Genomic DNA, 13,492 nt, shown 5'->3' with positions numbered 1-13,492 from the left:
GTGGAATGAACAAACTTCAAAATAAGGGTATTGGAGCAAATAGAGCACCAAGAAACCCTCTAATTTTAATTCATTATCTCTCAATAGTACCGTGGGGAACACCTGAAATGCCATTGGCTATCTACATTGGGAAACACCACTGCAAAACAGCATACGGTTTACTTAAAAAGAATATTGACAGTATGTACACAAAATATAACACCCTTTACAGTGGTAATTAATCCAGTATTATCTCTGCCAATACTAGACTGAAACAAAGGCCAGAGTAGAAGAATAAAAACACGTTTATTTTGTACAAATCGGCTGTCAGTGTCCGAGGGGCAGAGCAGGGGCAGGGCGCGCCCTCAGAGGAGCAGGAGGGGGCCCAGCAGCAGCTCGCCCTGGCCCAGCAGGCGGTCCCGCTCCAGCCCGCGGCCTCGGTTCTCGGCCTTGACGCGCACGGCCAGGCGGCGCACCTCGTCCTCCGAGAGCCCGTCCAAGCACAAGTCCTGCTCCAAGACCGCCCGGCGGCTCCGCCGGACCTCGGCGCCCCGCGGCCGGCGCGTCTGGCCCGGCGGCTGCAGGACGAAGCTGACGCGGCAGCCGACGGGGGCGCGGGGCTCGGCGGCCCCTCCGGCCGGGCCCTCGGTGCGGAGCAGCCGGACGCGGAGGCGCCCGCTGTCCCGACTGTACTCGGCGGCCAGGCGCAGGGCGTCGCCGGCGCGGTCCAAAGTCACGGTGCCCTCGGCCTCCAGGCGCTCGGGTCGCGGGTCGGGGGGCGGCGGAGGGGACGTGGCGGGGGCCTGAGCCGGGGACCGGGAGCCGGCGCCGCGCTCGTCGTCGTCGTCCCCGTCCCGGCTGGAGACGGAGCGGGCGCGGGCCAGGCCGCTGCTCCTCTGGGCCCGCAGTGCGCAGCGCAGCAGCCTCTCGGGAGCGCGCAGGAGGCGGCGGCCGCGGTGCCGCGGGGCGAGCGCAACCGGGGGCGGGCGGGGGCTGCCGAGGGCCGCCGGGGGCGCAATAAGGGATCTTCCCGGGGGCTTGAGGGGGGCGTCTTCGCCGCCGCCGCCGAAGGTGCGGGCCCGGGGGCGGAGCGCGGGCAGGAGCGGGGCGGCCCCCGGGCCCCCGAGGAAGAGTGACTCCCTGCGGCGGGTGTGCGGGCTCTCGAGCAGCGCGCAGAAGCCATAGGCGGTGCGCGCTCGGGGCAGGTGAGGCAGCGAGAGCGCGGCCTGCGAGCGTGGGTCCCAGTCCGTGCGCCCCGCGCCGTCGTCTGTCCCTGCTTCTTCGCGCCTGGTGTCTCGGATCGCAGCCAGGGTCGGGCAGGGCGCGAGTCGCGGGGGGATGCAGAACTCGGGGATGCGGTCCGGGGTGAGCACGTTTGCGCACCGGGCGGGCCTGAGAGCAGTGGCTCGGCCGGCCTGATCCTGGAAAAGCCTGTTTCTGCCCCGCAGGAGGTGCTCGGGTCCCAAGCGGAGCCGCTCCAGGCACCACATCAGGCAGCAGGTGCCGGTTCCAGAGGAACCTCTGCTGGAGCTGGTCAGCCTGCAATGCACAAGCACACACGGATCGTCATAGTGAGCCCTGCGGGGCGCAGCAATGCCCGTCTCTTCTACTCATGGAGTGCTTCCTCCTGCCTTCCCCGGACCAGGCAAATTGCCCCTCACGCTGCTGTTGCAAATGTTTCAGTGTTTGCCTGACGGTAAAACAATCGTTCTTCTCTATTCTGTAGTAGTGTACACTTTGGGTTTGTTGCCTTAATCTAGACCTGTCCTCGCTGGCCTAAGGAGGAGATTCTCAAAATGTTTGCCTCGCGCTGTCCTCGGTGCCAAGTGGCACTATGCTTGTGCAATAGTTTCCTGAATCCTTGGATTATTGCACTCAAATCCTCAGAGAGAATTAAAATAATTATTGTCCTTTCCAAGATATTCGGCTTGCTCCCCGCTTAAAGCTCAAAGAGCCTCAAACGAGTCCCTGGGGGAGTTAAGCAAGGCTATAGGTCTCTCATAATGTACCTGGGGTCCAGCGTCATATAGGTGTCCGCACCGATCCGCCTGGGGCACCAACCTCTAGAGGCGCACAGCCTCTGGGAAGATCAAAGCTCGTGCGGCGGGGTTCTGTACAGTTTAAAGGCAGTCGGCTTGAGCCTTTATACCTGGGGCCTGGGACGCCCGCCAGTGGGCGGGCCGGATTGGCACTGATAGGTAACCTGACGACAGGCCTTCCAACTTTCCCTCTGCCACGTGGCTGGATCCGCAGCGCAAATTCTAGACATGCAGTTCTTTTTCTCTCCTGCTTCAGGGAGGGATGTTTCTGTTTGCTCACGTGCAAAAGAGGGCTAAGTCTTTACTATATGGCAGAGTCATTGTGAGGATCGATGGACATAATGAGTGTGAATCACAGAAGCACTCTACACCCACCAATAAGAGGAGATAGAAGTCGAATCTGTCTTATTCTTACTTAATATCCTCCCCCAAATCCAGCCTTTAGTTTGCCCAGCTTTCGAAGTTCCTTACCTACCTTCTGGTTTTCTGTTCTGATTTTAAATCGTTTTTGTTTGTTGATTACAAACCACTGTGGATACAGGGAACCTTATGGGCTGCTGTACATATTCTGTATCTTGATCTGGGTGGGGTTACTAGGGTGTATCCATATGTAAAAAAAAAATTATGTGTATCCATATGTAAAAAAAAATTATCTAGCATACACTTAAGATTAGATATAAGATTGTGTCTTATACCTCAATTTAAAAAAAAACAACCAACTTCTTAAACCTTGTGAGCTGATGTTTTAATTGGGAAAATATACTCCTGCATACAACTGGGCTGTTGGAACCATCCTTTGACGGCACCTTTGTAGGCTGTGCCCACCTGAGACATCCTTTTCCTCTCTTGAAAACTGACCTGTGTTCACTTTGTAAGAGACCTGCTTCCAACTAGCTTAGGCTGAAAGAGATCTGGGGCATTTTGTTCAGCGTTTGTTTGGGTGTACACTATTTCTGCCTAAGATACCGCCTTGCAAATTAACTGCTTATCCAAAGGATGTTCAGTAAATTAAACTGAATTCATGCAAAGGTGATTTTAGGATGGGGCATGTGCATTTTGTTTCCAGGATATATACGTACACAGCCACTGTACTTGATGATTTACATAGTCTCTGGAATTGTCACACAAACCCTGCAAATTATGATTATTCCTAGTAAGGTATCCAAGTTCACATAATGATAGGAAATGGAAGAAAAATACATACTGATTGGCATAAATGAGTTGTTTTGGGGATTAAACAACTCTAATAAGGTAAAATACTTAGCGCTGTGCTTGGAACATGGTAAGTGCTAAAATACATATAAGCTGTGATTATTATTATCATTAATAAAAATAGAAGGGAGGGACTTCCCTGGTGGTGCAGTGGTTAAAACTCTGCGCTCCCAATGCAGGGGACATGGGTTCGTGCCCTGGTCCAAGAAGATCCCACATGCTGCGGAGCAACTAAGCCCGTGCACCACAACTACTGAGCCTGCGCTCTAGAGCCCGCAGTCCACAACTACTGAGCCCACGTGCTTCAACTACTGAAGCCCGCGCACCTAGAGCCCATGCTCCGCAACGAGAAGCCACCGCAATGAGACGTGCACCACATCGAAGAGTAGCCCCCGCTCGACGCAACTAAAGAAAGCCCACATGCAGCAACGAAGACCCAACACAGCCAAAATAAATAAATAAATAAAATAAATAAATAAATAGAAAAAAAAGGAAAGAAAAGAAAATTAGGTCCGAAATCAGTGGTTTTGACTCTAGAATGGCCACTCACTATGACCATGAGCAAGTTACTTAACCTTTCCAAGCCACAGTATCAAATGTAAAATTAGGAGGTGGGGCCTTTGAGAGGTAATGAGATTAGTGACCTTATAAAAGAGACCCAGGAGAGCTCCCTTGCCCCTTCTGATAATAATAGTATCTATCTATTTATCTATCTACAAAATAAGGTAATGCAGGTGAAAACTTTAGCATAGAGCCTGATATACACAATGTCAGACATTTATTGTTACTACAGAAGAGAGCAAATGTTCATTAGTCCATTTATTCATTCAAAGCAATATTTACTGAATGCCTCCTGGGTTCCAGCCACTGTGCTAGGCAGGAAGATCCAGGCTGTACAAGATCATATCAACTATGTACATCTTTCAGAAGAGAAATGAAATGATGAGAATGACATATTTGAACTCCATCTGGCTGAGGCAGAGATGAGAAGAGACTATTGCACACTATTTATATATTTAGTCTGGGGGCAGGGTTGGTGTGTCCCTGGGTTTGCCATGCCCTTGACTAGCTACTTCTTTGTCTTTATATGAGCTCCACTCCTGGCCAAAATTCTTGGTCCAGTGCCAAATCTATGGGAGAATGATTACAAATTATATACTTGAGGGTCACGTGAATGTGTTTTGACTCATCTTTTCTCAGGAGACAAGATGCTGTTCGCTCAGCAAATGAGAGCCCAGAGACCCCTAGGTTAAAATGGTGAGGCTTACAATCTGAGAAGTTGTCTGAGAAGTTGTTAAGCAGAGCTGTGTTGTGAAGGGAGAGATGATTTAGGGGTAAAGAAACATAAACTTTGGAGTTGATCTATCCTAGGTTCAAATGTTATGCAACTTTTTAACTATGGAACTGTGAGCAAGTTAATTAATTTCTTTGAGCTGAAGTTGTATAATGGGGGTTATAATACCTACCACACAAGATTGTTGTGAGGGTTAAAAATGCATGAAATGCCTGGCACACAGTAAGTGTTGGCTATCGCTTAGCTGTTATTATTATACAGGTCTGCTTGGCTAGGAATTAGGTGATTCACACATGGATTCCCTTAAAAACATTTCTCTTTCTGGCCAAGCCAAGCAGCATTGCTTTGTTTTCATTAATAATTCACCTTCTTTAATAACACTTTGGAAGCATTTCCTATATAAGATTTCTTGAAACAGCAGAGACATGCCCTCGCATGGCTGGTCCCCTGTGACCACATTAAGCCTTATATTTTACTTACCTTGGAAGCATGAGCCATGCAGTACTTGGGAGGATGGTGTAACAGGATGAGGCCCTGTGCCTGGAACACCCAAATCTACTCAGAGGAAGATTGTTATCATTTCGAGATCACAGCTATGGGAACATTCACTGATGGAGCTGAAAAAATTCTGCGAAGTAAGCATAAATAGATCACACACCATCGAGGTCAGAGGTGCTCTTGGAGTGGAAGGCTATGGAACCACTTAAAGCAAAACTGCAAAATAATATATAGGAGGTTGGGTGTCAAGGAAAGCAAGAAGAAGAGAGTTTATAACCCAATACAATACTGGTGTTCTGACTTATCCATCTCATTCAACAGAATTGGAGTGTGGAGTAATGCAAAGTAAACAGACCAGGGAGTTGGGACACCTGGGGTTTAGCACGGATAGTCACTAACTTCTTGTGGTACCCTGGCAAGTCCCTTAATTCTCTCTCGCATTCAGTGTCCTCTCTGTCAAAGGAGGAGGTTGGATTAACCCGATGATATTTGATTGCCTCTGTCTCTGACATTCTGCAATCCACTCCTGTGCTTTCTCCCAGTTAAACTTCCTAACTTTTCTGAAAACCCATGCTGTCATGCTTATTCTCTAGCTTTCTCCTCCATTTCCTTTTCCCCCCCCAGATCCCTTTTGCTTTTCTCAGCAAACTCCAGGGCTGGGGAATGGGGTGTGGGTGTGAGGTAGTAGTGTGACATTGGAATTTCTTATTTTTCAATTTTTAAGCAAGAGTGTTAATTTTTAAAAAGTGTCCCTAATTTTGACTTTTGTTTTTAACAGGAAGAATATTTTGCTCATCTGTTTTTATTGCTCAGTCCCTCCTTGCAGTTTAGCTTTGCAATTGCCTTTGTTAACCTTCTGATTGTTCTGAAGCCAGAATGAATGTAAGAGCCATAATTACTAGAATGTTCATTTCCTTTAGTTAACCTTTGTATCCAAATTCCTTTTGGTATCTGTGCGTTAGAGTGCTAATGGTGTTTCTTTTTTATTTTATTTTATTTTACTTTATTTTAGGCTGCGTTGGGTCTTTGTTGCTGAGCACGGGCTTTCTCTAGTTGCGGAGAGCGGGGGCTACTCTTCATTGCGGTGCGCAGGCTTCTCATTGCGGTCGCTTCTCTTGTTGCGGAGCACGGGCTCTAGGCGCGCAGGCTTCAGTAGTTGTGGCTCGTGGGCGCTAGAGTGCAGGCTTAGTAGTTGTGGCACACGGGCTTAGTTGCTCCGCAGCATGTGGGATCTTCCCGGACCAGGGCTCAAACCTTTGTCCCCTGCATTGGCAGGCAGATTCTTAACCACTGCACCACCAGGGAAGCTCTAATGGTGTTTCTTAACATTGGTTATGGTTTGTTTTGGATTAAGATTTTTTTCAAGAAGTAGGGGATATTTGGGGCATTACTCTGTGCACATAATAACCAATCCCTCGAAACATACTTAAAAAGTAAAGTATTAAAACTTAAAAGCTTTTTATCCTCTATGGTAATAGCATTATTTGTACTGACAATTTCGAGCTGAATTTTTCCACGAGAGTTTCCATTCTGTCATCACCCTTTCAGAGCAAGAAATCACCTGGTGGTGATTTAACTCTACTTATTAAGAGAAAAAGTGGCAGTGCTCAGGGAACTGAAGGAAAGAAACACTTGCTGTGTAGTTTTATGTAAATCATTTAATTTTATGTAAATCACTAACTTTAATTTTCCTATAAATGAAGACAATACTACTACCTGCATTACTCGTCTCACAGATCTTTCGTGAGGCTTACTTGAAAATGCCTACCTTGGCATAATAGTGGCATGATAGCTCATGAGGTATAACTGGAGAAGTATTAATAAGATGGAATAATGCTTATAAAGGCAGGCACATGCATTATTCTTTCAAAAGTGTAAAGTACCATAGAAGTACAAGAAATTATTACACAAGGATCAGTACTGCCCACTTTTCCCCAGCAGATTACTCCTTCTGTTCCGTTTGCTTGACCATACTCTTCTGCCCATGGCATCTTTCATATCATCTTGCACTGTTATTCATACATCCTTGCATTGTTTGCTTTTTATCTTTTTCTGGTGCATGCCTATCCCAACAAGAATATATATATATATATATTTATATATATTTTTATATATTTATATATATATATATATATATATATACACATGTACATATATTTTTTTGCATTCTCCTCAGTACATAGTTGGTGTGCACGTACAAGGGGAGAGGGGTTGTTGTGGATAGATTAGAAACAAGTTTGGTACAGGTTGAAGAGGGCTTTCTGAACATTGGAAAGTTATTGGGTCTTTTTGAGCAGGGGACTAACCTGAGCTCATCTGTGCTTTGGGAAATTAGCTCCAGTGACAATGTGCAGATGGATGGATAAGGGAAAAACTGGAGGCCAGGAGGCCAGTTAGAGGGTGATTGCATGGTTCGGATGAGATATAAAGAGAATTTAGGAAATATGGCAAAAGCAGAATAGCCAGGTTTGGCTGTTAATTGTTTGTGGATGGTGAAGGAGGGAAGTATGAAGTGCTTCAAAATACATTGCAGGTATGTCAGGGTGACTAAGCTCGGAAAAACAAACGGTTAAGGTTTTATATTCTGTGTGCAGGAGCAAAGGATGCAGGTGGTTACTGATAGCACCAGTACTGGTTAGTATTGGTTTTTTCCTTTACATCATTTTACATAATACCAATTGTAGACATTTTGACTTTTTTTCTTCTCCAATGGACTTTGTATTTAAGGAATGATTTTTCTTTTTGATCCTCTTTGTCCGTTCAGGCTGCTATTATAAAATACCATAGAGTGGGTGGTTTAAAAACAATAATTTATTTTTCACAGTTCTGGAGGCTAGGAAGTCCAAGATCAAGGTGCCAGCTGATTCAGTGTCTGGTGAGGGCCCACTTCCTGGTTCATAGATATCTGTCTTCTTGCTATATCTTCACACGGCCGAAGGGGTGAGGGAGCTCTCTGGGGTCTCTTTTGTAAGGGTACTAATCCCATCCATGAGGGCTCTGCTTAATTACCTAATGACCTAATTATCTCCCAAAGGCCTCACCTCCTAATACCATGACAACAGGGGTTAGAATTTTAACATGAATTTTGGGGGTACACAATGTCCATAGCAGTTGTTTAAGAGCAATTCACACATAGTTTTTCAGACTTATGTGTAGCAAAGCATTTAATAAACTTGTGACTACAAATAATCTTATTATTTCTTAGGTTCATGTGTGTTTACAGTATCTCAACAGTTTTTTGAAACAAATTTTAGAAAAAGAAGTCCTGTTCTCTAAAGAGTATTGGCTTGTCAATGAGCAGCTAAACTTTACTAACGTGAAAGTCCTTGCATTATAAAAGCCCCACTTTCAAAGCGTTGCCACACCAGAAACAGTTCAATGATTGCTTGAAAGAGATAAATACACCTACACCTAAAGGAAAAAAAGGAGTACTACGTCGTTTTGTTATTTCCCTACCGAGGTATGTAACTAAGAAGTGGCTTATGAGTTAACTAAGAGCCAATTAGCAACAGAAGGGAGTAAAAGAACGAGTTAACGAAATGCACATTCAGTTCCCATTCTATCTGCCATCTTATGATGCGGTTCTGTTCCTCCTCCTCCCACTTGTGAATTATTAGTGTGTTTTCAGGAAGCAAAAGTTAGAGGAGAGATGGTGCTAGGCGGAGCTGATATGTAGCAGGAGGAGAATGCAGCGTCTCCTTTTTCCCCTCCTGAAAGGGTGGTTACTTAGGAGGCGCTCAGGGTGCACTGGAGGCCCGGGCAGCGCCGGGCACCCATAAGGTCGGCTCCGAGGCCGCAGAGCTGCTTCCCGCCGGGACGATTGAGCCCTGCGGACCCGAGGTCAACAGAAGGCGACAGCAGGGAAGCACAGCGGCCACAGAGATGTCTCCGTGCTCAGTAACTCCTGCTCCTCCTTTTCTTTCTCTAACATCCGTTTCCTCTGGGGACCGGCTCCTCCGCCCACCCTCGGTTGCCCAGGAAGCGGCTACCACGACACCGCGAGTCGGCGACAAGTCCACGCACCGCCCGCTCCCGGCAGCAGCGGCGGCAGCGGTGCGCCTGCGCACAGGCCGAGTCACGCGCGGTGCGGCGCGGCGCGGGGGTGGGTCGGCGCCCGGGGGGGCTGTCATTCGCCTCGTTGGTCGCCGCCCTCAGCTGCGCCGGGCGCTTCCGGGTCCTCCCTCTCCCGCGCCTCTGGGCACCATGGTGCTGGAGTCGGTGGTCGCGGACTTGCTGAACCGCTTCCTGGGGGACTATGTGGAGAACCTGAACAAGTCCCAGCTGAAGCTGGGGATCTGGGGCGGTAAGCGAGAGGGCGCGGCCGCGGGCTGTCGGGGGTTGCAGGCGCTGGCCGAGGGGCCTACGCCGCGGGCTGCTCCCTTCCTGCCTCCAGCCCGGGCCATGCTCCCTTCGCCGCCCGAGACTCCGCCTCCGGGGAGGGCGCTCGGCTGGGCCCCCTCCCTGGGCCGCAGGTGCGGGGCGTGGGGAGGCCTGCGCTGGCCTCCGCCGCCACGGGGTGTCCGCCCGGGCTGCCGGGATTCCCGGGTTTCGCGTCCCTGAGGCCGAAGCCCCTGCCCCGTCCCACCTGCCCACCTTGGGCGGCCTCTCCCTGCCCTCAGCCTGGCCCCTTTGGCCCCGAAGCATAAAGAACCCCTCCCTGCTCCCGCATCGCGTGGAGCGAGGATGGCTGCGTGGCCTCACACGTTCAAAGTGGCACCAAGGAAGAAGAAAAAAGAAATTGTGTTTCGCAGTGATCTTTTTTGGCAGTTGATAGCGAGCAGGAGCTGGCTTCTCTTTAAGATTGCAGGGTTTGGGAAAGGATCGGCAGGCAGGGGAGGATCATTATGGAAGGCTTGTCGGTAGGGATTCTTACTCATAATACTTTTGAACTTCTGAGAAAGTGATAGCTTCCCTTAATATTGCTTATTCTCTCAATAGGAAGAGGGCTTTCAATTTTGTTTTGGAGCGATAGAGAGAAATTCAGGCCACGACCAGCATCATCATTAGGTGCTGCTTGGTTGCACGCCGAAGAATTTACACCAATGCTTCTTCTACCCTAGGGGTTGTGTATAGAAGTAGACTGTAGTGTGCTTCTCCATTCTTCAAAAAGATTGATTATTTGCACCATTTACATGTTAAGCTTTGGGGACATTGGGGATACTTTTGCACTCTGCAGAAGACTTTTGGGCATTTTGTCAGCTTTGGAGGGAAATCTAAAGAACTACTCAAGTGGATGGAACTGCTTTTAATTCAGTCAACAAGTAGTCCTAGCCCGGTCTGTCCTATACAGTAGCCACTATAGGAGCACTTGCAACGTAGTTAGTGCAAACTGAGGTGTGCTAGAAGTATAAAGTACACACCAAGTTTTGAAAATACTTAGTAGGAGAAAGAGTGTAATATCTCAACAATTTTTTATGTTGCTTACATGGTGAAATAATAATATTTGCATATATTGGGTTAAATAAAATATATCATTAAAATTCATTCCCCCATTTCTTTTTACTTTTTAAAAAAAATCTGACTCCTAAAATTTATAATTACGTATATGGACCATATATATATATATATATTGAGCAATTGTGCTGCCCTAAATTACGGAGGAGCCCGCTTTTAGTTTACTGATCTTTTTATTGGTTCAGCGTGGTTTGCCCAGCAATAACGTACTTTGTTTACATGCCCTCCCCTCACGCTTAGTGCAAGAGAAAGAGAAGTAAAGGAGACATTTAAGGAATTAAAGGGCCAGTGCCTTCTGCAGAGATCAAGTGTTTCTTCAGACTACTGTCTAATAATACAAATTATTCCTTGTAGTTTGTAAACACTGTTTGAAATCTGAAAAGGCTCCGGGCTAGCATTTAGGAAAAACCTGGGTTTGAGGTTGTTGTGTTCGACAGTCCATTTATCTCACTAGTCCTTAATTTCTTCATATTAATTTCACCTTTAATAGAAAAAAAAAATCATACCAGAAAATATAATATTCCTATGTAATCACTACTCAGAATTGCTTACCCAAGTTAAAACGTTTTGCCCTATTTATCTCAGATTTTTAAAAATTAAATAAAATTTATGGATACATTCGAAGATTCCTTCCCTCCCATATCTTATTTTCCTTTTTCTTTTTCTTTAAGACTTAGGGGTTGGGCTAGGTAACATCTAAGGGTCCTTCCAGTGCCAATACTCTGTGATTCTAATTGTAAATATACTGTGAAATTGTGAAGTATCCTGCCTGAGGATTTTGAATTTTTTCATGTTAGAAATTAAAATGCCATAATAATAACTTTACATCATTTTTCCCCTCTTTTTTGGTGAAGTGTAGGAAAGGAAACTTTCTTTTCTTGCTATTTATTTTGTTTTTTTACAATAAAGTATTCTGCCCATGCCAACATCAACTTTACAATAGGCCAGAGCATATAAACCCATTTCTTTTAGGAAATGCCTCCAGTGGAAGTCTAATCAGGTTTATCAGCCCATAGCTGTGCTTCTGTAAAGTTTTGCTGCCTTTTATTTTTGTGATAGTCATAAAGGAAGCAATAAATCATGAGCTTTTACAGTTATTGCTCAGATATTTTCTTTATAACCCTAATTCCCTCATTAAAATAGAAAGGCAAAATGTGAGTTGACTATTTCTGTTCTTTGAAGAAATGTATCTTAAACTTTTTATAGTAAACAAGTGGGATTATTAAGTTATTTAAGAAAACAGCAGATATTTGTGACATCTATGACGGTGACAAGTTTTATAAAGAATTTAAAATTTTATATGACCTTACTTGAAAACTATTTGCTTTAGTAGATAAGGTTTATGAGTCATAGAGTTTGGCTTTTTCAGGTTTTTTTTCGTGTTAAATTTTCATATCCTGAGGAGGGGAATAATTCAACCTGCAAAAATTTCACACAGCTGATCTTACTATTCTTTCCAAACAAGGGATAAATGGATACTTTTTTGCCTAGCCTATGACAGTTGTTTTCAAGCAGGAATGACTTTGCCCCCAAGAGGATATTTGGTTATGTCTGAGACACTTTTGATTGTCACACAGTGGGGAGAGGTGTGCTTGTGGTATCTGGTGGGCAAACTCCTGAGTGCTGTTACATTCTACAGTGCACAGGATAGCTCCCCACAGCAAGGAATTACCAGCCCAAAATGTTTGTTGAGAAACCCTAGTCTAAGGGGAATATTGAGATTGTATTCTGCATTTATAGGAGGTGCTGAACAGGTTGTAATAGGAGGTAAAAAAGGACTTAGAGGAATTATATGCTTCATGAAATTTATAACTTAAGAGAGAAACAGAAGTCTTAAGAAGTGACTTGGTATCATATCAGTAAAAATGCATAGTCTTTGCTTGGATGATATCAGGAAGTAGTTTTAGAAATCAAAATGTGTTGACATAATTTGAAAAACGTGCTGTGCATATATTCATATATATATAGGCATTCACAATGAAATCCAGAATAAACAAAAAATTACAGAGTGAGAAGGATGGGGAAAATTATTGGAATGTCTAGAATCAGGAAGTATACTGTCGATATTGCTTTAAATTGGAGAAGAAAGAAAAAAGAAAACTTTATCATTTTTCTTGTTTTTATTCTTTTAAAGATTTTTTAATGCCAAGCAACTCCTATGTATTTTTAAAAGTGATTTAAGCATAATGATTTTTTAAAAATTCTTGCTGTTGTAGAAAAATGAAAAATTATTTACTAGCTGTGGGACATGGGAGAAAAATTTTAATTCTTTAAGCCTCAGTTTCCTTATCCCCCTTTTAAAATGGGGAAATAACACTCTGTGTTTGTAAGATAAGTCATGTGAAAATCCTTTGTAATTATAATTGTTAAATTGTTAATACTGACAGTAATAGTGATGATACACAAACATAGCCAAGTGATGGAAACCAGCCTGCTTGTTTTATTTTACAAGCGTACCTTGGAGATATTGTGGGTTTGGTTCCAGACCACTGCAATAAAGTGAATATCAAAATAAAGCAAGTCACATGAATTTTCTGGTTTTCTAGTGCATATTAAAGTTAATGTTTATACTGTACTATAGTCTCTTTAGTGTACAAGAGCATTATGTCTAAAAATATGTACATACCTAATTAAAAAATACTTTATTGCTAAAAAATGCTAACCATCATCTGAGGCTTTGATGAGTCGTGATCTTTTTGCAATAGGAACATCAAAGATCACTGATCACCATAACAAATATAATAATAATGAAAAAGTTTGAAATATTGCAAGAATTACCAAAATGTGACACAGAGACATGAAGTGAGCAAATGCTGTTGGAAAAATGGCGCCAGTAGACTTGCTTGACAGGGTTGCCACAAACCTTTAATTTGTAAACAGTGCTTGTGAAGCTCAGTAAAGTGAAGTGCAGTAAAATGAGGTATGCCTGTATTTTCATAAGTATATTTCTTCCAGGGTTTTCACATTCTGCAGTGTGATAATTTTGTGTAGAGTTAACACCACGTGTCTAAACACC

At 44.8% G+C, this 13,492-nt stretch overlaps 2 protein-coding genes across 7 annotated transcripts in view; one reads left to right on the top strand and one right to left on the bottom strand.

Annotated features, from left to right (window-relative positions):
- Positions 1–266: 266 nt before the first annotated feature.
- Positions 267–2,638, bottom strand: C2CD4A (C2 calcium dependent domain containing 4A). The gene is made up of 2 exons (XM_082388165.1): positions 1,989–2,638; positions 267–1,518 (listed from the first exon to the last, which is right to left on the bottom strand). Exons 1-2 carry the CDS (start codon positions 2,003–2,005, stop codon positions 345–347), a joined length of 1,191 nt encoding a protein of 396 aa, XP_082244291.1. The 5' UTR covers positions 2,006–2,638; the 3' UTR covers positions 267–344.
- A 6,478-nt stretch (positions 2,639–9,116) lies between these two features.
- Positions 9,117–13,492, top strand: part of VPS13C (vacuolar protein sorting 13 homolog C) — a 182,797-nt gene continuing 178,421 nt past the window's right edge. For 2 of the 6 annotated variants that reach the window (XM_082387987.1, XM_082387986.1), the window contains exon 1: positions 9,118–9,325. In XM_082387987.1, coding sequence (XP_082244113.1) covers positions 9,226–9,325 — 100 coding nt within the window. In that variant the 5' untranslated portion in view covers positions 9,118–9,225. Of the gene's footprint in view, positions 9,326–13,492 lie in introns of all 6 variants that reach the window. The other 4 variants (XM_082387985.1, XM_082387984.1, XM_082387989.1 and 1 more) reach the window with 3 other exon arrangements.

Source organism: Balaenoptera borealis (genome assembly GCF_965194805.1).
Source record: "Balaenoptera borealis genome assembly, chromosome: 3".
Lineage (NCBI taxonomy): Eukaryota > Metazoa > Chordata > Mammalia > Artiodactyla > Balaenopteridae > Balaenoptera > Balaenoptera borealis.
Note: the sequence above shows the minus strand (reverse complement) of the source record. Positions and strands in the feature narration are given on the sequence as shown.